This window comes from Eubalaena glacialis, chromosome 3, assembly GCF_028564815.1.
Source record: "Eubalaena glacialis isolate mEubGla1 chromosome 3, mEubGla1.1.hap2.+ XY, whole genome shotgun sequence".
Taxonomy (NCBI): domain Eukaryota; kingdom Metazoa; phylum Chordata; class Mammalia; order Artiodactyla; family Balaenidae; genus Eubalaena; species Eubalaena glacialis.
In genome coordinates this window covers 32208975-32235631 of record NC_083718.1, presented here as the reverse complement: position 1 = coordinate 32235631, position 26657 = coordinate 32208975, and the positions used below count along the sequence as shown (strand labels likewise).

General features: G+C 36.7%; 1 protein-coding gene across 1 annotated transcript in view; it reads left to right on the top strand.

Moving 5' to 3' along the window:
- Window positions 1–1045: 1045 nt before the first annotated feature.
- Window positions 1046–26657, top strand: part of LOC133087803 (C4b-binding protein alpha chain-like) — a 54816-nt gene continuing 29204 nt past the window's right edge. The window contains 6 exon segments of the mRNA XM_061185434.1: window positions 1046–1187; window positions 2132–2311; window positions 2867–2966; window positions 23758–23843; window positions 24015–24209; window positions 25171–25353. Coding sequence (XP_061041417.1) covers window positions 1046–1187; window positions 2132–2311; window positions 2867–2966; window positions 23758–23843; window positions 24015–24209; window positions 25171–25353 — 886 coding nt within the window.

The window sequence follows — 26657 nt, the reverse complement described above, 5'->3', positions numbered from 1 at the left end:
TCTTTTAAGTAAACTAAGGGTATGTGTGTTTTTTCCCAGTTATGGGGTAAAAATGGCCCAATAGAGCTATTAAAGGCATCTCTTCCTTCCTTCCTCCCTTTCTCCTTTCCTTTCTTCCTCTCTCTCTCTCTCTTTCTTTCTTTCTTTTTGGTGGCAAAATTGATGCTTTGAAAATTTTGAATTGACCCAATGGGTTATTGTTCTTGTTGGTAGTTGCCGTAAGAAACTTACATAGATATAAATAGACATATAAGTAGGTAAATAACAGATCGATAGATATAACTCCTTTTCTCTGTCTCATCATTTCTTGCTTTTCTTTCATTTGCTTCCACTTCCCTAGTTCTTCTGCCATTTCCTTGTTCAGATCATCTCCGTCGGCTCACCTGGCCAATTGCAATAATCTTCTAAATCAATCTTCCTGTCTCTTCTCTCTGCTTCTTTCAGTCTATCTTGTCCAACTCTGTCACAGTGATCCCTCAAAACCACAGCAAACATGTCACTCAAAAAAAAAAATCAGTGGCTGTCCATTTCCTAGGTCCAAACTCCTGATCTTGGCACTGAAAACTCAATAAATCCCAGTTCTAATCAGTCCTTCTATCTTTCACTATTTTTTCCCTATCACACATTCCTTACCTGCCAAACAAATTGAAATACTAAGTACTGTTGCCCAGAAATAACCTTTACCTTCTATACCTCACTGCTGTATCTTTCTCAGTTTTCACTTCTGGCATAAAATGTCTTGCATCCAATGCTCCAAATTTCATAGCAACATCTGCTACCTCAGATACAGCCACCTCCATAAAGCCCACTCCCTTCTCTCTACCTGGAAATAACTGGCCTCCTGAATATGCTCCTGAAGCAGATAATATATGCTATCTTTTATTGCAAATATTTTTGCTTAATGTCTCTTCTTGTACATTCAGTTATAATCTCCTTGAAGGGATGGTTCCATGTTTTTTCCTAGTGATTATGACAAGTGGGAATTCAATAACTATTTATTAAGATGAGTTCTTTCAACAGAGAAATATTGAGGAAACATCAGATGATGTGTCCTCCGAGAGTTCCACATGGGACCCTTGATACAAAAGGGAAAATGAGAGCCAGGCCCTCCTCTGGGCCGTGGAGAGTCTCTGATCCAACTCTGTTCCAAATGACCTTGGTCGCTGCTCTGTTGGCAACTGTTCTTGGTGAGTAATGGGAAGACAAGGTCAGATTGTCACTATACAACTGCGTTCATCAACACATCCTACATAAGAGATGACTAATAGATACCCATCTTTAACATTGTAGAGTGTATTTGGCCACATGAAATTTAGGGAAATTTGCTATAACCCCCCTTCCCCCCCCACAAAGGGTTTATTTATGGTCACTTTTGATACTCCCTTTTAGAACTTTCTCTCCAGGAACTCTTCAAACAATCTAACCTCAAAGCAAATCGTGACTTGGAATAAACATATATTATCTGCCACCTGACCATGAAGAGCTTTCATTGCCTGTGTGGTTCTTCAGAAAGTAGTGGGATGGGTGTAATTGTGCTGGGGCTCCTGCCCCTTTATTTAATTATTCCCAGGGAAGTAGAATTAAGACTTTACGTTTTAAAGACTTAATGAATCTCTACCTTGTGATGTTTTTTGAAAAACATCTGATTTTCAAATAAGCAGTCTATTCAAAATCCAAAAGGTCCAAAAGGACATAAAGGAAATACCTCCTCCTTCCTGACTCCTGAGGCTACTAATCTTATATAATGCTATTATTAATAAAAGATATATTTTTGCTCAGGCAGGAAGATAGGATTATATGGCATGGTATAGATGCCAATGTTCTGAGTAGGTAGATTGGGGAATCTAATAGCATGATGAAATTCAGGTCTGTTCATCCATTTTCTGACAAATTATCACATATACAGGAGAGGATGGATGAATTTTTCTGCCTTTTTCCATTATTATTGTCATCGTCATCAAGTAACAAACATGGATTATGGATTGTTCACTGTGTTCATTGAACAGTGGGATAATAGGAGTCATGATGAAGGAGAAAAGCATGATCTTTGTTCTAAATGTCCTACTACTGAATTACTGAGATGCTGTGTCCCAAGCTATAACTTGATTCTCCTCGTCATTTTGGTATCCAGGCAATTGTGGTCCTCCACCTTATTTACCGTTTGCTTCTCCGATAAAGAAGTTGTATGACACAGACTTCAAAACTGGAACTACACTGAGATACACCTGCCATCTTGGCTATAGTAAAATCAGTTCAAGTTCAGTTACTTGTAATGATAGAGGCTCATGGGACTATAGTGCTTTTTGTGCTAGTAAGTATCAACATTTGTTTTCTCACCTGTACTTTTGTTTCATTTGGGAAAGTTATCTTAGGAACTTAATAAATTCTTTAATTCAAATGAAAGTCTTTGATCAACGTAGTCTTCAAAATTAACATTATCTACAGTATATGGAGAAAGTCAGTTTGGAATATACACTGAGATATTTTTCTAACAGTAAAGATATAGAATCTATTTCCCTTTTTTCCTTCTGTTTCCCTGTGACAAAGGGCATATATTTTTGAGAACATACATTTGTGTGGATAACTGGTCCATATAACACATCCTTTATTATCACACTGATCTAATCGAGCAAGCAAATCTGAGCACATTTTTTTTCTTCTTTTTAAAATGTACTCAAAAAATGGTATAAATATTTACACTTACTTTTCCTCAAAATAAAAAATTCAATAAGTCAGGATCAAAAATAAGCATTGAAAAAATTTTCTGGCTTTATGTGGAAGCAGAAGTTAAAGCCAATCAGGTTTTTTCCCCCTTAGTTTTGTCAGTAACTGTAATCATTAGTCATTATTTTCATTTTCCTCCTAGAGAAACAATGCAGAAACCTAGAAGACTTACCCAATGGGAAAGTGGAAGTTAAGACAGATTTTCTTTTTGGTTCAACTGTAGAATTCAGCTGCTCAGAGGGGTAAGTATAAGGCAATCCAGAAGCAATACTTTTCTTTTCGATTAGTTTTTATAAGTAGGTAAAGTATTCTCATGTTTCAAAAATAAAATGTTGTAAAAAGGTATACATCCAGAACTTTCACTTCCACTCCATCTCATTCCTCTCTGCCCTCTGACAGGAAGTGACTTTAGTTTCTGATTCTTCTTTTTGTGTTTACATATGTAAATACAAGTGAGTACACATATTTTTATTAATATTTTGTCTCCTTTATCAACACAGAAGACAGCAGACTGCCTATGTTAGTTTGAACCTTGCTTTTATTTTGTTCACTTAACAATATTGCTATGGATTGAATGTTTGTATCCTCCCCAAATTTATATGTTGAACCCTAATCCCCAGTGTGATGGTATTTGGAGATAAGGCCTTTGGAAGTTAATTAAGTCATGGGAGTGGAGCCCACATGATGGGATTAGTGCCAGTATAAGAAGAAACACAGAGCTAGTTTCCTTTCTCTTTGTTTCCACCATGTGAGGACCCAGCAAGATGACTGCCATTTACAAACCAGGAGGAGGGCTCTTATCAGAACCTGACCATGCTGGTACGTTGATCTCCAAGTTCCAGAACTGTGAGAAATAGATTTCTGTTGTTTAAGCAACCAGTCTGTGATATTCTGTCATAGCAGCTCAGATTGAGATAAATATGTACTGGAGATCTTTGATATTCATGTACTGTTTCCTCATTTTGTGTATGTATGTTTACAGCTATATAGTTTTCCAATGCATGTATCATAGCTTATCATAGTTTATTTAATGGTTCCTACTGATAGACTTTTGTGAGTTTCCACTCTTGTGCTATTACACACAATGTCCTGATGCCTAATTTTCTGTACATGTTATTTTACATGCATGCAGTTAGGTCTGTAGGATAAATTCCCAGAGGTAGGATGGCTGGATCACAGAGAAGATACTTTAAAATATTGATAAATATTGCCAAATTTCTCTTCATAGACTTTGTACAATTTTGTAATGTAAACAAATGTCTATTTCCCCACCACCTCTACAATTGAGTATTTTATCAAACTTTCGAATTTTTGCCTATTTAGATGGGAAAATAAAACTTCCCTGTAATTTTTAAAAACTTATTAATTTGAGGTGTGTAGATTGATATGCAGCTATAAGAAATAGTAAAGAAAGATTCTATATACAATTTTTTTCCAGTTTGCCCCAATGGTAACATCTTGCATGACTGTAGTACAATATCACAATCAAGAAATCAACATTGATATAATCCATTCACCTTATTCAGATTTCATTTCTCTCTGTGTGTGTGTGTGTGTGTGTGTGTTTAATGCTATGCAGCTTTATCATGTGTGTAGATATGTGTGACCATTACCGTGGTCCAGATTCAGAACAGTTCCATTACGAGGATCCTTGTGTTATCCTTATATAGACAACTCCTTCCCTCCCCTTTCCCTAACCTCTGGCAACCACTAATCCATTCTCCATTTCTATAATTTTGTTATTTCAAAAATGCTATATAAATAGAATCACATAGCATGTCACCTTTTGAGGCTGACCCATCACTCAACATAATTCTCTTGAAATTCATCCAAGTTGTTATGCTTGGATACTTTGTTCCACTTTATTGCTGAGACAATATTCCATGGAATGAAATTTGTTTAGTCATTCACGTGTTGAAGTATACTTGGGTTGTTTCATTTTTGACCCTTAGGAATAAAGACGCTATAAACATTTACATACAGGTTTGTGTGTGTGTGTGTGTGTGTGTGTGTGTGTGTGAACTTAAGTCTTCATTTTTATTTTTCTGGGATAAATGCCTAGGTAGGTCACATAGTAGTTACACGTTTAGTTTTTTAAGAAACTGCCTGTTTTCCAGAGAGGTTGAATCATCTTATGTTCCCATCAGCAATGTAAGACTGATCCATAACATCCACACCAGCATTTGGTGTTGCCATTTATTTTAGCCATTCTGATAGGTGTGTAGTAATATCTCACTGTGGTTTTCATTTGGATTTCTGTAATAGCCAATGATATTGAACATCTTTTTCTGTGCTTATTTGCCATTTGTATCCTCTTCAGTGATATACCTGTTCACATATTTTGCCCATTTTCTAATTGGATTATTTGGCTTTTTACTGCTGAGTTTCGAGAGTTTTTTTTTTTTTTTTTTTTTTTTTTTGCATATTTCAGATACTCATCCTTTGTTGGATATGTGTCTTGCAGGTGTTTTCCTCCAGTCTGTAACCTGTTTTTTCTTTTCTTTTTTTTTTTTAACATCTTTATTGGAGTATAATTGCTTTACAATGGTGTGCTAGTTTCTGCTTTATAACAAAGTGAATCAGTTATACATATACATATGTTCCCATATCTCTTCCCTCTTGCATCTCCCTCCCTCCCACCCTCCCTATCCCACCCCTCTAGGTGGTCACAAAGCACCGAGCTGATCTCCCTGTGCTATGCGGCTGCTTCCCACTAGCTATCTATTTTACGTTTGGTAGTGTATATATGTCCATGCCACTCTCTCACTTTGTCACAGCTTACCCTTCCCCCTCCCCATATCCTCAAGTCCATTCTCTAGTAGGTCTGTGTCTTTATTCCCGTCTTGGCCCTAGGCTCTTCATGACCTTTCTTTTTTGTTTTTTCTTAGATTCCATATATATGTGTTAGCATACGGTATTTGTTTTTTTCTTCCTGACTTACTTCACTCTGTATGACAGTCTCTAGGTCCATCCACCTCACTGCAAATAACTCAGTTTCGTTTCTTTTTGTGGCTGAGTAATATTCCATTGTATATATGTGCCACATCTTCTTTATCCATTCATCTGTTGATGGACACTTAGGTTGCTTCCATGTCCTGGCTATTGTAAATAGAGCTGCAATGAACATTTTGGTACATGACCCTTTTTGAATTATGGTTTTCTCAGAGAATATGTCCAGTAGTGGGATTGCTGGGTCATATGGTAGTTCTATTTTTAGTTTCTTAAGGAACCTCCGTACTGTTCTCCAGAGTGACTGTATCAATTTACATTCCCACCAACAGTGCAAGAGGGTTCCCTTTTCTCCACACCCTCTCCAGCATTTATTGTTTGTAGATTTTTTGATGATGGCCATTCTGACCGGTGTGAGATGATATCTCATTGTAGTTTTGATTTGCATTTCTCTAATGATTAATGATGTTGAACATTCTTTCGTGTGTTTGTTTGTAGCCTGTTTTTTCATCCTTTTCACAGAGTCTTTCACAGAGTTAAGGTTTTTAATTTTGATGAGGTATAACTTTTCAATTTTTCTTTTATGAATTATTAGGTATTAAGCCTAAGAATTCATCACTTAGTCTTTGGGACTGTGTGCTTGTGTGGGTCTGTTTCTGGGTTTTCATTTTGTTCCATTGTGTCTATTTTTCTGCCAATACTGTGCTGTCTTAATTACTAGAGATATATAGGAAGTCAGTGTTGGGTAGAGTGATTCCTTCCACTCCCTTTTTGTTTTTCAAAATTGTTTTAGGTATTCTAGGTCCTGTATATTTCCATATAAGTTTTAGAATAAATTTCTTTATGTCCACAAAACTTTGCTAGGATTTTGGTAAGATTTGCATTCTCTATAGAATTTGGCATCATTAAAATGTTTAGTCTCCCAATTCATGAACACAGTACTCCTTTCCATTTACTTAGGTCTTCTTTGATTTCTTTCATCAAAATTTTGTAATTTTCAGCATACACTTTATGTACATATTTATTATATTTATATCATTTTCTTTGGAGCAATTTTAAATGGCATTGACTTTTAAATTTTGATTACCACATGTCTGTTCTTAGTATGTAGTAATGTGATTGGTCCTGTGTGTTGATCATTGTCCTGCTGTCATACTGAACCCACTAAACTAGTTCTAAAAGGTTTTTTTTGTTTCTTTTATTTCATTTCTGTAGGTTGCCTGTGATCTTCTACTAAAACACTAATGTCCTCTGCAATGGAATGGAAGCAGTTTTTTTCCCATTTACAATGTGTATGCCTTTTATTTCTTTTCCTTTCCTTATTGTGCTAGCTAGAACTTTTAATTCTATGTTGAACAGTGGTGGTGACTGTGGACATCCATGCCTTATTCCCAATCTTTGAGGAAAGCTTCAGTCTTTCATCATTAACTATGTTAGCTATAGGCTTTTTGTAGATGTTCTTTATCAAGTTGAGAAGTGTTCCTCTATTCTTAGTCTACTGAGAAGTTTTATCATGAAAGGTTTTGGATTTTTTTTTAACATTTTTATTGAAGTATAATTGCTTTACAACAGTGTGTTAGTTTCTGCTTTATAACAAAGCGAATCAGCTATACATGTACATATATCCCCATATCTCCTCCCTCTTGCATCTGCCTCCCACCCTCCCTATCCCACCACTCGAGGGGGACACAAAGCACCGAGCTGATCTCCCTGTGCTATGCAGCTGCTTCCCACTAGCTATCTATTTTACATCTGGTAGTGTATATATGTCAATGCTACTCTCCCACTTCGTCCAGGCTTATACTTCCCACTCCCCGTGTCCTCAAGTCCATTCTCTATGTTGCATCTTTATTCCTGTCCTGCCCCTAGGTTCTTCAGAACCTTTTTTTTTTTTTTTAGTTTCCATATATATGTATTAGCATACAGTATTTGTTTCTCTCTTTCAGAGTTACTTCACTCTGTATGGCAGTCTCTAGGTCCATCCACCTCACTGCAAATAACTCAAATTCATTTGTTTTATGGCTGAGTAATATTCCATTGTATATATGTACAACATCTTCTTTATCCATTCATCTGTCGATGGACACTTAGGTTGCTTCCATGTCCTGGCTATTGTAAATAGTGCTTCAATGAACATTGCAGTACATGACTCTTTTTGAACTATGGTTTTCTCAGGGTATGTGCCCAGTAGTGGGATTGCTGGGTCCATGGTAGTTCTATTTTTGGTTTTTTAAGGAACCTCCATACTGTTCTCCATAGTGGCTGTATCAATTTACATTCCACCAACAGTGTAAGAGGGTTCCCTTTTCTCCACACCCTCTCCAGCATTTATTGTTTATAGATTTTTTTTTTAAAGGAATTACTTTATTTTTTATTTATTTATTTTTGGCTGTGTTGGGTCTTCGTTTCTGTGCAAGGGCTTTCTCTAGTTGCGGCGAGCGGGGGCCACTCTTCATTGCGGTGCGCGGGCCTCTCACTGTCGCGGGCTTCCTTGTTGCGGAGCACAGGCTCCAGACGCGCAGGCTCAGTAGTTGTGGCTCACGGGCCTAGTTGCTCCGCGGCATATGGGATCTTCCCAGACCAAGGCTCGAACCCGTGTCTCCTGCATTGGCAGGCAGATTCTCAACCACTGCGCCACCAGGGAAACCCCTGTTTATAGATTTTTTGATGATGGCCCTTCTGACTGGTGGGAGGTGATATCTCATTGTAGTTTTGATTTGCATTTCTCTAATGATTAGTGATGTTGAGCATCCTTTCATGTGTTTGTTGGCAATCTGTATGTCTTCTTTGGAGAAAAGTCTATGTAGGTCTTCTGCTCATTTTTGGATTGGGTTGTTTGTTTTTTTGATACAGAGCTGCATGAGCTGCTTGTATATTTTGGAGATTAATCCTTTGTCAGTTGCTTCATTTGCAAATATTTTCTCCCATTCTGAGAGTTGTCTTTTTGTCTTGTTTATGGTTTCCTTTGCTGTGCAAAAGCTTTTAAGTTTCATTAGGTCCCATTTGTTTATTTTTGTTTTTTTTTTCCATTTCTCTAGGAGGTGGGTCAAAAAGGATCTTGCTCTGATTTATGTCATAGAGTGTTCTGCCTATGTTTTCCTCTAAGAGTTTTATAGTGTCTGGCCTTACATTTAGGTCTTTAATCCATTTTGAGTTTATTTTTTGTATGGTGTTAGGGAGTGTTCTAATTTCATTCTTTTATATGTAGCTGTCCAGTTTTCCCAACACCACTTATTGAAGAGGCTGTCTTTTCTCCATTGTATATTCTTACCTCCTTTATCAAAAATAAGGTGACCATATGTGCATGGGTTTATCTCTGGGCTTTCTATCCTGTTCCATTGATCTATATTTCTGTTTCTGTGCCAGTACCATACTGTCTTGAATACTGTATCTTTGTAGTATAGTCTGAAGTCTGGGAGCCTGATTCCTCCAGCTCCGTTTTTCTTTCTCAAGATTGCTTTGCTTATTCAGGGTCCATTGTGTTTCCATAAAAATTGTGAAATTTTTTGTTCTAGTTCTGTGGAAAATGTCAATGGTAGTTTGATAGGAATTACACTGAATCTGTAGATTGCTTTGGGTAGAGTCATTTTCACAGTGTTGATTCTACCAATCCAAGAACATGGTATATCTCTCCATCTGTTTGTATCATCTTTAATTTCTTTCATCAGTGTCTTATAGTTTTCTGCATACAGGTCTTTTGTATCCTTAGATAGGTTTATTACTAGGTATTTTATTCTTTTTGTTGCAACGGTAAATGGGAGAGTTTTCTTAATTTCTCTTTCAGATTTTTCATCATTAGTGTATAGGAATGCAAGAGATTTCTGTGCATTAATTTTGTATCCTGCTACTTTACCAGATTCATTGATTAGCTCTAGTAGTTTTCTGGTATCATCTTTAGGATTTTCTATGTATAGTATCATGTCGTCTGCAAAGAGTTACAGCTTTACTTCTTGTTTTCCGATTTGGATTCCTTTTATTTCTTTTTCTTCTCTGATTGTTATGGCTAAAACCTCCAAAACTGTGTTGAATAATAGTGGTGAGAGTGGACAACCTTGTCTTGTTCCTGATCTTAGTGGAAATGGTTTCAGCTTTTCACCATTGAGAACGATGCTGGCTGTGGATTTGTCATATATGGCCTTTATTATGTTGAGGTAAGTTCCCTCTATGTCTACTTTCTGGAGGGTTTTATAATAAATGGGTGTTGAATTTTGTTGAAAGATTTTTCTGCATCTATTGAGATGATCCTATGATTTTTCTCCTTCAATTTGTTAATATGGCTTATCACACTGATTGATTTGCATATATTGAAGAATCCTCGCATTCCTGGGATAAACCCCACTTGATCATGGTGTATGATCCTTTTAGTGTGCTGCTGGATTCTGTTTGCTAGTATTTTGTTGAGGATTTTTACATCTATGTTCATCAGTGATATTGGCCTGTAGTTTTCTTTCTTTGTGACATCTTTGTCTGGTTTTGGTATCAGGGTGATGGTGGTCTCATAGAATGAGTTTGGGATTGTTCCTCCCTCTGCTATATTTTGGAAGAGTTTGAGAATGATAGGTGTTAGCTCTTCTCTAAATGTTTGATAGGGTTCGCCTGAGAAGCCATCTGGTCCTGGGCTTTTGTTTGTTGGAAGATTTTTAATCACAGTCTCAATTTCAGTGCTTGTGATTGGTCTGTTTATGTTTTCTCTTTCTGCCTTGTTCAGTCTCAGAAGGCTGTGTTTTTCTAAGAATTTGCTAATTTCTTCCAGGTTGTCTATTTTATTGGCGTATAGTTTCTTGTAGTAATCTTACATGATCCTTTTTATTTCTGCATTGTCAGTTGTTACTTCTCCTTTTTCATTTCTAATTCTATTGATTTGAGTCTTCTCCCTTTTTTTCTTGATGAGTCTGGCTAATGGTTTATCAGTTTTGTTTATCTTCTCAGAGAACCAGATTTCACTTTTATTGATCTTTGCTATTGTTTCCTTCATTTCTTTTGTGTTTTTCTTTTTTTTTCTATCACACCACAACCCCCACCCCCCGCCGCTTTCCCCCCTTGGTGTCCATACGTTTTTTCTCTACTTCTGTGTCTCAATTTCTGCTCTGCAAACTGGTTCATCTGTACCATTTTCTAGGTTCCACATATATGCACTAATATATGATATTTGTTTTTCTCTTTCTGACTTACTTCACAATGTATGACAGTCTCTAGATGCATCCACGTCTCTACAAATGACCCAATTTCATTCCTTTTTATGGCTGTGTAATATTCCTTTGTATATATGTACCACATCTTCTTTATCCATTTGTCTGTCAATGAGCATTTGGGTTGCTTCCATGACGTGGCTTTTGTAAATAATGCTGCAATGAACATTGGGGTGCATGTATACTTTTGAATTATGGTTTTCTCAGGGTATATGCCCAGTAGTGAGATTGCTGGGTTATATGGTAATTCTATTTTTAGTTCTTTAAGGAACCTCCATAATGTTCTCCATAGTGGCTGTATCAATTTACATTCCCACCAACTGTGCAAGAGGGGTCCCTTTTTTACACCCCTTCTCCAACATTTGTTGTTTGTAGATTTTCTGATAATGCCGATTCTAACTGGTGTGAGGTGATACCTCATTGTAGTTTTGATCTGCATTTCTCTAATTATTAGTGATGTTGAGCAGCTTTTCATGTGCTTCTTGGCGATGTGTATGTCTTCTTTAGAGAAATGTCTATTTAGGTCTTCTGCCCATTTTTGGATTGGGTTCTTTGTTTCTTTAATATTGAGCTGCATGAGCAGTTTATATATTTTGGAGATTAATCCTTTGTCCGATGATTCATTTGCAAATATTTTCTCCCATTCTGAGGGTTGTCTTTTCGTCTTGTTTATGTTTTCCTTTGCTGTGCAAAAGCTTTTAAAGTTCATTAGGTCCCATTTGTTTATTTTTGTTTTTATTTCCATTTCTCTAGGAGGTGGGTCAAAAAGGATCTTGCTGTGATTTTTGTCATAGAATGTTCTGCCTCTGTTTTCCTGTAAGAGTTTTATAGTGGCTGGTCTTACATTTAGGTCTCTGAGTTTATTTTTGTGTATGGTGTTAGGGAGTGTTCTAATTTCATTCTTTTACATGTAACTGCCCAGTTTTCCCAGCGCCACTTATTGAAGAGACTGTCTTTTCTCCACTGTATTGTATATCCTTGCCTCCTTTGTCATAGATTAGTTGACCATAGGTGTGTGGGTTTATCTCTGGGCTTTCTATCCTGTTCCATTGATCAATATTTCTGTTTTTGTAGCAATACTATATTGTCTTGATTACTGTAGCTTTGTAGTATAGTCTGAAGTCAAGAAGTCTGATTCCTCCAGCTCCATTTTTTTCCCTGAAGACTGCATTGGCTATTCAGGGTCTTTTCTGTCTCCATACAAATTTTAATATTTTTTGTTCCAGTTCTGTAAAAAATGCCATTGGTAATTTGATAGGGATTGCATTGAATCTGCAGATTGTTTTGGGTAATATAGTCATTTTCACAATATTGATTCTTCCAAACCAAGAACATGGAATATCTCTCCATCTGTTGGTATCATCTTTAATATCTTTCATCAGTGTCTTATAGTTTTCTGCATACAGGTCTTTTGTCTCTCTAGGTAGGTTTATTCCTAGGTATTTTATTCTTTTTGTTGCAATGGTAAATGGGAGAGTTTCCCTAAGTTCTCTTTCAGAATTTTCATCATTAGTGTATAGGAATGCAAGAGATTTCTGTGCATTAATTTTGTATCCTGCAACTTTACCACACTCATTGATTAGCTCTAGTAGTTTTCTGGTGGCATCTTTAGGATTCTCTGTGTATAGTATCATGTCATCTGCAAACAGTGACAGTTTTACTTCTTCTTTTCCAATTTGTATTCCTTTTATTTCTTTTTCTTCTCTGATTGCCATGGCTAGGACTTCCAAAACTATGTTGAGTAATAGTGGTGAGAGTGAACATCCTTGTCTTGTTCCTGATCTAAGAGGAAATGCTTTCAGTTTTTCACCATTGAGAATGATGTTTGCTTTGGGTTTGTCATATATGGCCTTTTTTATGTTGAAGTAGGTTCCCTCTATGCACACTTTCTGGAGAGTTTTTATCATAAATCGTTGTTGAATTTTGTCTAAAGCTTTTTCTGCATTTATTGAGATGATCATGTGGTTTTTCTTTATCAGTTTGTTAACATGGGGTATCACATTGATTGATTTGCATATATTGAAGAATCCTTGCATCTCTGGGATAAATCCCACTTGATCGTGGTGTATGATCCTTTTAATGTGTTGTTGGATTCTGTTTGCTAGTATTTTGTTGAGGATTTTTGCATCTATATTCATCAGTGATATTGGTCTGTAATTTTCTTTTTTGTAGTATCTTTGTCTGGTTTTGGTATCAAGCTGATGGTGGCCTCATAGAATGAGTTTGGCAGTGTTCCTTCCTCTGCAATTTTTTGGAAGAATTTGAGAAGGATGGGTGTTAGCCCTTCTCTAAATGTTAGATAGAATTCACCTGTGATGCCATCTGGTCCTGGACTTTTGTTTGTTGGAAAATTTTTAATCACAGTTTCAATTTCAGTGCTTGTGATTGGTCTGTTCATATTTTCTGTTTCTTCCTGGTCAGTCTTGGAAGGTTATAACTTTCTAAGATTTTGTCCATTTCTTCCAGGTTGTCCATTTTATTGGCATAGATTTGCTTGTAGTAGTCTCTTAGCATGCTTCGTATTTCTGTGGTGTCTGTTGTAACTTCTCCTTTTTCATTTCTAATTTTATTGATTTGAGTCCTCTCCCTCTTTTTTTTGATAAGTCTGACTAATGGTTTATCAATTTTGTTTATCTTCTCAAAGAACCAGCTTTTAATTTTATTGATCTTTGCTATTGTTTTCTTTCTTTCTATTTCATTTGTTTCTGCTCTGATCTTGATGGTTTCTTTACTTCTGCTAACTTTGGGTTTTGTTTGTTCTTTTTTCTCTAGTTCCTTTAGATGTAACGTTAGATTGTTTATTTGAGATTTTTCTTGTTTCTTTAGGTAGGCTTGTATAGCTATAAGCTTCCCTCTTAGAACTGCTTTTGCTGCATCCCATAAGTTTTGGATCATCATGGTTCATTGTCATTTGTCTCGAGGTGTTTTTTGATTTCCTCTTTGAGTTCTTCAATGATCTCTTGGTTATTTAGTAACGTATTGTTAAGCCTCCATATGTTTGTGTTTTTTACATTTCTTTCCCTGTAATTGATTTCTATTCTCATAGCCTTGTGGTCAGAAAAGATGCTTGATATGATTTTAGTTATGTTAAAATTACTGAGGCTTGATTTGTGATGCAACATGTGATCTATCCTGGAGAATGTTTCCTGAGCCCTTGAGAAGAAAGTGTAATCTGCTATTTTTGGATGGAACGTCCCATAAATATCAATTAAGTCTATCTTGCCTTTTGTGTCAGATAAAGCTTGTGTTTCCTTATTAATTTTCTGTTTGGATGATATTTCCATTGGTGTAAGTGAGGTGTTAACCTCCCCCACTAGTATTGTGTCACTGTCGATTTTCTCTTTTATCGCTGTTAGCAGTTGCCTTATGTATTGAGGTGCTCCTATGTTGGGTGCGTATATATTTATAATTGTTATATCTTCTTCTTGGATTGATCCCTTGATCATTACTTAGTGTCCTTCCTTGTCTCTTTTAACATTCTGTATTTTAAAGTCTATTTTATCTGATATGAGTATTGCTACTCCAGCTTTCTTTGATTTCCATTTGCATGGATTATGTTTTTCCATCCCCTTACTTTCAGTCTGTATGTGTCCCTAGGTCTGAAGTGGGTTTCTTGTAGACAGCATATATATGGGTCTTGCTTTTGTATCCATTCAGCAAAGCTGTGTTTTGGTTGGACAGGTTAACACAGGTTAATCCATTCATGTTTAAGGTAATTGTTGATATGTATGTTCCTATTACCATTTTCTTAATTGTTTTGGGTTTGTTTTTGTAGGTCCTTTTCTTCTCTTGTGTTTCCCACTTAGAGAAGTTCCTTTAGCATTTGTTGTAGAGCTGGTTTGGTGGTGCTGAATTCTCTTAGCTTTTGCTTGTCTGTAAAGCTTTTGATTTCTCTGTCAAATCTGAATGAGATCCTTGCTGAGTAGAGTAATCTTGGTTGTAGGTTCTTCCCTTTCATCACGTTAAATATATTGTGCCACTCCCTTCTGGCTTGTAGAGTTTCTGCTGAGAGATCAGCTGTTAACCTTATGGGAGTTCCCTTGTCTGTTATTTGTCGTTTTGCCCTTGCTGCTTTCAATAATTTTTCTTTGTCTTTAATTTTTGCCAATTTGATTACTATGTGTCTCAGCATGTTTCTCCTTGGGTTTATCCTGTATGGGACTCTCTGTGCTTCCTGGACTTGGGTGGCTATTTCCTTTCCCATGTTAGGGAAGTTTTCGACTATAATCTTTTCAAATATTTTCTCAGGTCCTTTCTCTCTCTCTTCTCCTTCTGGGCCCCCTATAATGCGAATGTTGTTGTATTTAATGTTGTCCCAGAGGTTGCTTAGGCTGTCTTCATTTCTTTTCATTCCTTTTTCTTTATTCTGTTCCACAGCAGTGGATTCCACCATTCTGTCTTCCAGGTCACTTATCTGTTCTTCTGCCTCAGTTATTCTGCTAATGATTCCTTCTAGTGTATTTTTCATTTCAGTTATTGTATTGTTCATCGCTGTTTGTTTGTTCATTAATTCTTCTAGATCTTTGTTAAACATTTCTTGCATCTTCTCGATCTTTGCCTCCATTCTTTTTCTGAGGTCCTGGATCATCTTCACTATCATTATTCTGAATTCTTTTTCTGGAAGATTGCCTATCTCCATTTCATTTAGTTATTTTTCTTGGGTTTTATCTTGTTCCTTCATCTAGTACATAGCCTTCTGCCTTTTCATCTTGTCTGTCTTTCTGTGAATGTGGTTTTTGTTCCACAGGCTGCAGGATTGTAGTTTTCTTGCTTCTGCTGTCTGCCCTTCCTTCATTTCTTTTTCATTTATTTCTGATCTGATTTTTTTTTTTTCCTTCTGCTAACTTCGGGGTTTTCTTGTTCTTCTTTCTCTAATTGCTTTTGGTGCAAGGTTAGGTTGCTTATTTGAGATGTTTCTTGTTTCTTGAGGTAGGATTATATTGCTATAAACTTTCCTCTTAGAACTTCTTTTGCTGCATCTCATAGGTTTTGGGTCATCGTGTTTTCACTGTCATTTGTTTCTAGGTATTTTTTTTTATTTCCTCTTTGATTTCTTCAGTGATTTCTTGGTTATTAAGTAGTGTACTGTTTAGCCTCCACGTGCTTGTATTTTTTTACAGATTTTTACCTGTAACTGATATCTAGTCTCATAACATTGTGGTCTGAAACAATACTAGATACGATTTCAATTTTCTTATATTTACCAAAGCTTGATTTGTGACCCAGGATATGATCTATCCTGGAGAATGTTCCATGAGCACTTGAGCAGAAAGTGTATTCTGTTGTTTTTGCATGGCATGTCCTATAAATATCAGTTAAGTCCATCTTGTTTTATGTATCATTTAAAGCTTGTGTTTCCTTACTTATTTTCATTTTGGATGATCTGTCCATTGGTGAAAGTGGGGTGTTAAAGTCCCCTACTATGACTGTGTTACTGTCGACTTCCCCTTTTATGGCTGTTAGCACTTGCCTTATGCATTGAGGTGATCCTATGTTGGGTGCATAAATATTTACAATTGTTATATCTTCTTCTTGGATTGATCCCTTGATCATTATGTAGTGTCCTTCTTTGTCTCTTGTAATAGTCTTTATTTTAAAGTCTATTTTGCCTGTAATGAGAATTGCTACTCCAGCTTTCTTTTGATTTCCATTTGCATGGAATATCTTTTTCCATCCCCTCACTTTCAGTTTGTATGTGTCCCTAGGTCTGAAGTGGGTCTCTTATAGACAGCATATATATGGGTCTTGTTTTTGTATCCATTCAGCCAATCTATGTCTTTTGGTTGGAGCATTTAATCCACTTACATTTAAGGTGATAATCAATATGTATGTTCCCATTACCATTTTCTTAATTATTTTGGGTTTGTTATTGTAGGTCTTTTCCTTCTCTTGTGTTTCCTGCCTAGAGAAGTTCCTTTAGCATTTGTTGTAAAGCTGGTTTGATGGTACTGGATTCTCTTAGCTTTTGCTTGTTTGTAAAGGTTTTAATTTTTCTGTCAAATCTGAATGAGATCCTTGCTGGGTAGAGTAATCCTGGTTTTAGGTTTTCCCTTTCATCACTTTAAATATGTCCTGCCACTCCCTTCTGGCTTGCAGAGTTTCTGATGAAAGATCAGTTGTTAACCTTATGGGGATTCCCTTCCATGTCATTTGTTGTTTTTCTCTTGCTGCTTTTAATATTTTTTCTTTGTATTTAATTTTTTTATAGTTTGATTAATATGTGTCTTGGCATGTTTCTCCTTCGATTTATCCTGTATGGGACTCTCTGCACTTCCTGGACTTGATTGACTATTTCCTTTCCCATATTAGGGAAATTTTCAACTATAATCTCTTCAAATATTTTCTCAGTCTCCTTATTTTCCTCTTCTTCTTCTGGATCCCCTATAATTCAAATGTTGGTGTGTTTAATGTTGTCCCAGAGGTCTCTGAGGCTGTCCTCAATTCTTTCAATTCTTTTTTCTTTATTCTGCTCTGTGGTAGTTATTTCCACTCTTTTATCTTCCAGGTCACTTATCCGTTCTTCTGTCTCAGTTATTCTGCTATTGATTCCTTCTAGAGAATCTTTAATTTCATTTATTGTGTTGTTCATAATTGTTTATTTGCTTTTTAGTTCTTCTACGTCCTTGTTAAACGTTTCTTGTACTTTCTCCATTGTGTTTCCAAGATTTTGGATCATCTTTACTATCATTACTCTGAATTCTTTTTCAGGTAGACTGCTTATTTCCTCTTCTTTTATTGGGCTGGTGGGTTTTTACCTTGCTCCTTCATGTGTTGTGTGTTTCTCTGTCTTCTCATTTTGCTTACCTTACTGTGTTTGGGGTCTCCTTTTCGCAGGCTGCAGTTTCCTAATTCCTGTTGTTTTTGGTGTCTGCTCCCATTGGTAAGGTTGGTTCAGTGGGTTGTGTAGGCTTCCTGGTGGAGGGGACTGGTGCCTGTGTTCTGGTCAATGAGGCTGGATATTGTCTTTCTGGTGTGCAGGACCATGTCCCTTGGTGTGATTTGGGGTGTCTGTGACCTTATTATGATTTTAGGCAGCCTCTGTGCTAATGGGTGGGGTTGTGTTCCTGTCTTGCCAGTTGTTTGGCAGAGGGTGTCCAGCACTGTAGCTTGCTGGTCATTGAATGGAGCTGCGTCTTAGCTTTGAGATAGAGATCTCTGGGAGAGCTTTTGCTGTTTGATATTACCTGGGGCCGGGAGGTCTCTGGTGGACCAATATCCTGAACTTGGCTCTCCCACCTCAGAGGCACAGGCTGGACACCTGGCCAGAGCACCAAGACCCTGTCATTCACATGGCTGACAAGAAAAGGGAGAAAAAAGAAAGAAAGAAAAATAAAATAAAGTTATTAAAATAAAAAAATAATTATTAAAAATAAAAAAAGTAAAAAGAAAGAAAAAGAAAAGAAAGAAAGAAAGAAGAGAGCAACCAAACCAAAAAACAAATCCATCAATGATAACATGCACTAAAAACTGTACAAAAAAAAAAAAAAAGGACAGACAGAACCCTAGGACAAATGGTAAAAGCAAAGCTATACAGACAAAATCACACAAAGAAGCATACACATGCACACTCACAAAAAGAAAAAGGGAAAAAAATTGTATCTATATATTTTAAAAAAAGGAAGAGAGCAACCAAATCAATAAACAAATCTACCAATGATAATAAACTCTAAATACTAAACTAAGATAAACATAAAACCAAAACGAAATTAGATGCAGAAAGCAAACCCCAAGTCTACAGTTGCTTCCAAAGTCCACCGCCTCAATTTTGGGATGATTCGTTGTCTATTCAGGTATTCCAGAAGTGCAGGGTACATCAAGTTGATTGTGGAGATTTAATCCATTGCTCCTGAGGCTGCTGGGAGAAATTTCCCTTTCTCTTCTTTTTTTGCACAGCTCCTGGGGTTCAGCTTTGGATTTGGCCCCCCCTCTGCGTGTAGGTCACCTGAGGGATCTGTTCTTCGCTCAGACAGGATGGGGTTAAAGTGGCAGCTGATTCGGGGGTTCTGGCTCACTCAGGCCGTGGGGAGGATGGGGTATAGAATGCAGGGCAAGCCTGTGGCAGCAGAAGCTGGTGTGACATTGCAACAGCCTGAGGTGCACCGTGTGTTCTCCCAGGGAAGTTGTCTCTGGATCATGGGACCCTGGCAGTGGCAGGCTGCACAGGATCCTGGAAGGGGAAGTGTGGATAGTGCCCTGTGCTTGCACACAGGCTTCTTGATGGCTGCAGCAGCAGCCTTAGCATGTCATGCCCATCCCTGGGGTCCGCGCTGATAGCCGCGGCTCGTGCCCATCGCTGGAGCTCGTTTAGGCGGTGTTCTGCATACCCTCTCCTTGCACACCCTGAAACAATGTTCTCTTGCCTCTTAGGCAGTTCCAGACTTTTTCCCGGACTCCCCCCCGGCTAGCTGTGGCGCGCTAGCCCCCTTCAGGCTGTGTTCACACAGCCAACCCCAGTCCTCTCCCTGGGATCTGACCTCTGAAGCCAGAGCCTCAGGTCCCAGACCCCACCCGTCTCAGTGGGCGAGCAGACAAGCCTCTCAGGCTGGTGACTGCTGGTCGGCAAAGATCCTCCATGCAGGAATCTCTCCGCTTTGCCCTCTGCATCCCGTTGCTGCGCTTTCCTCCATGGCTTCGAAGCTCCCCCCCCCCACCCCTTGTCTCCGCCAGTGAAGGGGCTTCCCAGTATGTGGAAACTTTTCCTCCTTCACAGCTCCCTCCCAGAGGTGCAGGTCCTTTCCCTATTCTTTTGTCTCTGTTTTTTCTTTTTTCTTTTGCCCTACCCAGGTACGTGGGGGAGTTTCTTGCCTTTTGGGAAGTCTGTGGTCTTCTACCAGCATTCAGTAGGTGTGCTGTAGGAGTTGTTCCATGTGTAGATGTATTTCTGATGTATTTTTGGGGAGGAAGGTGATCTCCACTTCTTACTCCTCCTCCATCTTGAAGGTCTCTGCCTGGAGTTTTTAAAATGCCTTTTGTTCATCACTGTGCATATGATGACATAATTTTCCTTTTTTAACCTCTTGGTATAATGGACCACATTGATTAGTTTTCAAATATTAAGCAAGTTTACCTCAAATAAGTTTCACTTGGACATGGGACATGATGCATCATTGTTTTTTCAGATTGTTAGCTTGATTTCTAATATTTTCTTGAGAATTTTTGTAGATAATATTATGAGAGATATTCGTCAATAGTTTTCTTTTTTAGTACCGTGTTTTTCTGAATTTGATATAAGGGTAATGACAGTCTTATAGAATGAGTTGAGAAGTCTTCCCTCCTCTTCAGTTTTTGGAAGAGATTGTGGAAAATTAATTTCTTTAAATGTTTCATAGAATTCTCCAATAAAACCATTTGGACCTAGACATTTCTTTTTCTGTAGTCTTCTAATTATGAAGTCAATATCTTTAATAGTTCTAGGATTACTCAGATTGTTTATTTTGTCTTTGTTGAATTTTGTGCTTTTCAAAGGATTATTCTTTTTCTTTTAAGTTGTTGAATTTATGAACATAAAATTGTTTATTCCCTTATTCTCCTTTCATTGGCTGCAGGATCTGTAGTGAAATTCCCCATTTCATTCATGATATTGGTGAGTTCTGTCTTTTATCTTTATCAGTCTTACAAGAGATTTATCAATTTTATTGATTTTTTTTTAAGAATCAATTTTTTGTTTTATTATTTTCTTATTGTTTCTTGTTTTAAACTTACGGATTTCTGCTTTTATTTTTATTTCCTTTATTCTCCTTGCTTTGGGTTTATTTCTTCTTCTTTTTCAAGTTTTTTGAAGTAGGAATTTGGATTCCTGATTTGAGAACTTTTCTATTTTCCTATGTAAGCATTTATTGCTATAAATTTCCATTTCAGCACTGCTTTAGCTGTGTACCACACGTTCTGTTATGTTAGAGTTGCATTTTTATTCTGTGTATTTTTAATTTCCTTTGAGACTTCCTTTTGACCGTGGATTATTTAGAAGTGTGTTGTTTAATTTTCAATTGTTTGGAGATTTTTCTCTTGTCTTTCTGTTACTGGTTTCTAGTTTAATTCCATTACAGTCAGAACATACATACTCCATGATTTCAATTTTTATATGTTTGTTGATGTTTATTTTATGGCCCAGGATATAATTTATCCTGGTGAATTTCTCATGGGTGCTTGGGAAAAAAGGTGTATTTTGCTATTGTTGAATGGCTTCCCTCTATTTTTAATGTGCATTTTTCTATTTATGAGTGACATTGAGCATATTTCATGTATTTAAAAGATATTTATGTTTATTTATGTGTAAACTGACATCAAGTCCTTTGTTTTTTTTAAATGTCTAACATGAATTACAATTTGTTTTCTCACTGTGTCATCTTTCCTTTGACTTGGCCTATAGTATTTTTTTCTTGCCAGACAAAAATTATGTACTATATATGGTTAAATTTATCAATTTTTTTTTAAAAGGGCTTTTGGATTTGAGTTATAGTCAAAAGGCCTTCCTTGCTTGAAGATTATAACGTAATTACCTACAATGATTCAACTACTTTTATGGTTTAATGTTATCTAATACAGAAAGCTCAGATGCATTAACCGATGTTATCTTTCCCGAGATGGATTTCATGTTGTCTTGCCATCATTTATTAAACGCCATGGTTAATCCATTAATTTGAAAGAACATTTTTAAAAACTATATTTCATTCCCATATGAATATGAGTCTATTTTTGGACTTTATATCCATGCTTTTAGTTTGTCTATATATTCACACAACCAGTTCCTCTGTGTTTTAATGATTGAGTTTTCATATTGTGAACCATTGCTTTGAAGTATCCCCCTTTCTTTTCTCCTTGCTTTTCCAGGGTTTTCCTGACTATATTTACTTATTTATATTTCTATATGAACTACAAAATTAGTTGATTTTTAATTTTTAATAAATTACATTGATTTTTTAAAACTAATTTTAGGAACGTAGACATTGTATGATGTTGAGTCTTCCTAGCCCAGAATTTGTTATGCCTTTCCATTTGTCCTAGTCTTGTGTGTGCGTGTGTGTGTGTGTGTGTTTCAAGATTATTTTAAAGTTTTCCCCATTTAGATTTTCCAATTTTTATTATGATTATTCTTTGGTATCTTATTTTATTTTTGATATTTCAAATGGTTTGTTTTATTCCATTATACCTTCAAACAGCTTTTACCTCTATATATGGAAACTATGGATTTCTATACATCAATTTCATATCTCAGCTAATATACTGAATTCTTGCATTACTTATAATAGCATTTCAATTGGATTCTCTTGGAATTTCCTGGCATGCAGTTATGTCATCTGAAAATAATGATACTATTACTTTTTCCTTTCTATTTTTCATATTTTGAATTTCTTTTTCTTTTATAATTATGCTAGCAATTTTATCTCAAATAAAAAACTGATACTGGCCCTTGCTTTCTTGTTCTCAACTTTAGCAGAAAGGACTCTAGTATTTTCCCCTTAAGTTTAGTAAGGCTCTATCTCCACTGATTCCCATTATATTGGACATTTTTGCTAAGAATACTTGCTGATTTTTTTAAAATGTCATTTTACTATCTATCAAGATGACAGGATGTTTTTCTCCTTAGATTTATTATATCATGTATATATTAATCTGCTCAGGCTGACGTAACAACAGAAATTTATTTTTATAGTTCTGAAGACTGGAAGTCCCAGATCTAGGTCTGGCAGGATTCAGTCACATGGCTTTTCCTCTGTGCATGCACATGGAGAGAGAGAGAGGTTGAGAGAGAGCTCTGTGGTGTCTCTTCTTATAAGGACCCTAATCCTAGTGAATCAGGGCCTCACAATTATCACTTCACTTAATCTTAATTACTTCCTTATTCCAGATATAGCCATACTGGGATTAAGCCTTCAATATATGAATTTTTGGAGGACACATATATTCAGTTCATAGCAATATATTATATATTGATATATTTCCTAATTTTGAAGTTTCCTTTAATTTTTCGTATAAACCTATTTAGTTGTGACATATTTTTCTTTTAAAGTGTTTTTGAATTTTGTTTATTTTATTCAGGAACTGTTCATTGATATTCAGGGTAAATTGATATTTTTAAAGCAACAAGTCCTGGAAGAATGACTGGGACTTGTTTCAAGAGCAAGAATAACGAGATGATAATCAGGGAGTTAGTGGTTTATGAGAGTAAGCCAAATTCTAGTACCAGAGAATGAGTCAAATTAGAGATCAAAGTAGTTTGTTTTTTTAATCAGTAATTTATCTGGATCTTCTATTCAAAGGAAACTATGTAGCAGGGATCCCCAACCCCCGGGCTGGCAACCGGTACCGGTCTGTGGCCTTTTAGGAACCAGGCTGCACAGCAGGAGGTGAGTGGCGGGTGGGCGAGCGAGCAAAGCTTCAACTGCCGCTCCCCATCGCTCACATTACCACCTGAACCAACACCCTCCCCACCCCCATCCGTGGAAAAATTGTCTGCAATGAAACTGGTCCCTGGTGCCAAAAAGGTTGGGGACTGCTGCTATATAGCAAACTCAAGTATACTTTTACTCTGTTTTGTACTGCTTGATTTGTAGCTTCTTAGAGAAGGAAAGTCTAAGTGAAATCCTAAGATTTTGGATGCAAAATTGTCATTTACTCTTTTTATCAGCTATGAATGTATGCTGTGTAGAAAAAGCTTAATAATGTGGTTTAAAGAAATGAGTGAATAATAGAAAAAATAGAAAAATCATCCTTTCTCCTGATATGACGAAATTTAATCCCAAGTTGACCCAAATGATAATTAGTAATTGAGAGACCACTATTTTTTCATTTTTAAAGGTTGAATAAAATTTCCTTTCATCCAAACCTTATTAATTGGCAATTAACGTTTAGAGTAAGACAGATTTCACTAAAATCTCTGACCTATATTATTCAGGTATATCTTAGTTGGCTCAACCACTAGTCATTGTGACATCCAAGGTAGAGGAGTTGACTGGAGTGATCCTCTCCCACAATGTATAAGTAAGTAAAGACTGTTTTTGCCTTGACTATAAACCTAAACCATGTTAGGTAGTAAAACTTCTGTGCCTCTTTGTTGCTTATTGTACTCTCCATTAGAATTTGCATCATGAATGTTAGATTTGTAAGGATGCTATCCCTGATTATTTCTTCCTCTTCATATCTTCATCTCAGTTGCCAAGTGTGAGCCTCCTCCAGCCATCAGCAATGGGAAGCACAACGGTGAAGATGAAGACCTCTACACATATGGCTCTTCTGTCACTTACAGCTGTGACCCTGGCTTCTCAATGTTGGGCAAAGCCTCCATTTCTTGCACAGTGGAAAATAAAGCAATAGGTGTCTGGAATCCAAGCCCTCCTACTTGTAAAAGTAAGTCACAATGATGACTGTATTAAGGGAAATGGAATGATTCAAAGACAAATGAAGCAAGGCAATGATGAACTCATTCATTTGTTCAACTAAACATATACTATTATTAGTCAGGATAGCATAGGCTATTCTGCAATAATAATCAACACCAAAATCCCGAGGCTTTTTAATAGTAAAAGGTTTGTTCTTTGTTTGTTTTTGTTAGTTTGTTTTTGTTATTCTTTTGTTTGTTTTTTTGACTCCTTTTTAGTGCCCTGCTAGCCTGGGAAACCCTCTAGGAGGCTGTCATTTATATGGTAATCCAGATTGTTTGTATCTTCTGACAACTCCCTCACAAAACTTTCACAATCAGTTCAGCAGGGGAAGTGAACAAGGAGACAATCCTTGGCTCATAAATTATTTGACTTCAAGTCATGTATCTCACTTTTCATTAAAATCTTTTGGCCAGACTAGTCCCTTGTTTCTGCCTAGTGTAAAGGAAATAGGAAATATAGTCTTCTGTTTCTCCTGGAACAACTAGAAATATGGGTGGACACCACACTAATAATGTCAACCCTCAAATATATATTACAGTGTTATTAACTATAGTCATGAGGCTGTACATTACATCCCATGACTTATTTAGAACTGGAATTTTGTACCTTTTGACTCCCTTCACTCAGTTTGCTCACTCCCCATTCCCACCTCTGGCAACCACCAATCTATAATTATAAATTTGTTGTTGTTGTTTTTGATGAGAAAGTTGTAGGACTTTATTCACATCGACTAACATGATGAAACCTCATTTTGCTAAGGTTCCAAGGAACTGAAAGGATATACGTAAGGCTTTAAAATATTTTCTTTGTATCTACTTGATATGTACTTGTATCAGGTCTCCCTGTGAACTATATCAACAATAGCAGTCACATGCTTATTGCTATTTCTCTTTTATAACTCAGATGTCCTTTTTATGCTTCTTTAGATATTGTCTGTCATCGACCACAAGTTCCAAATGGAATCATTGTCTCTGGATTTGGACCCACCTATAACTACAAAAACTCTCTTGTGTTTAGCTGCAAGAAAGGTTATGTCCTCAAAGGCAGTCATTTAATCCGTTGTGAAGCTAATAACAAGTGGCATCCTTCTCCTCCCATTTGTGAACTCAGTGAGTATGGATCAACAGAGTTCCATATTTGGCATCTAAAGTTATCCAGGAGTATGGGTGTAGCATGCTCACAGGCACAAGCCCACTTAAATCCCAATAATCATTTTAAAGTAAATTAGTACTTTTCTCTAGTTCTCTCATGTTAGAAGGAAGGTTTTTTTGCTAGTAATCTCTTAGTGTTATTTGAGGATTTCATATACATATATCATACAGTTTTGACACCAGTGACATCATAGATATTGCAGATTTATTTATTCCTTACAAAAATTTTGCAGTAGACAAGAGTAAAGTGTCTCATCCAAAAAATAAACATATTCTGAAAAGTTTTTGAAACATGGAAGTAAAATTCCTTCAAGAGGTCTCCTTTTTAAAATTTGCACAGAGATGCTCTATGGGCTAGTGTTGACCTTGAGACCCTGAAGTTGTAAATGCATACGGATCAGTCATAATATTAATGATACATATTGCTAACACTTATTAAGCACTTTTTATGTATCAAGAACTGTTCTAAGTGCATAACATCAATTAATTCATTTCGTATTTACATGATCCTAAGAGGTAGTTACTACTTTTTTTTTTAAATCCCATTTTAATGATGAGAAAACTGAGAGTGATTAAGCACAAGTTCACATAGTTAGTTGGGGATGGAAGCTACTGCTACATTGTGGCTTACTCATTCCTTCTGCCATCACAGAAATTAGGTGACATTTTAAATATGTAGTGACAAAATTTGATAAATATGCAACTTGACAGACATGTATCCCCTCTTCAATCCATATGTACCTTTGGCATCATATTGAGTAGAAAAAAAAGCAAGATCCAAAAGTTACATAGGGTAAGATTTAAGGCCAAATCATGAAGTTCCTGGTGACAGTGTCATAGTGTCTGGGGGAAGGCCTTCTATTGTAATTCCCCATTAAGCAAGGAGACAGTGGAACGTTTGGTTTATCTAGCAGGAAATTTTTGCTGCTTATTCTCAGAGATCCTCTAATGCTTCCCCTGCTGAAATGCACTGACATGGAAGGAGAACTAAGCCCCTGTAGGTTGGCCCAATAACTTAGATATTGTGCCTTTCTGCACCATAGTGTGTCCCTCAATAGCAGCCTCTCGATCGCCATGTGCATTCAGTGCTTGGCAATAGTCTACCAGAGGTTGGTGCTGCCAAGTCTGTTCCTGGAATTCCCATTTGCCTTTGCTGTCTGGTTGCTTCCTCAATTAATGTGTGCTATACTTTTTTCTTTCTTTCTTTCTTTTTTGGTGACAGGCTCAATGGGTCAATCTGCCAATTCCCGAAACAGCTTTCT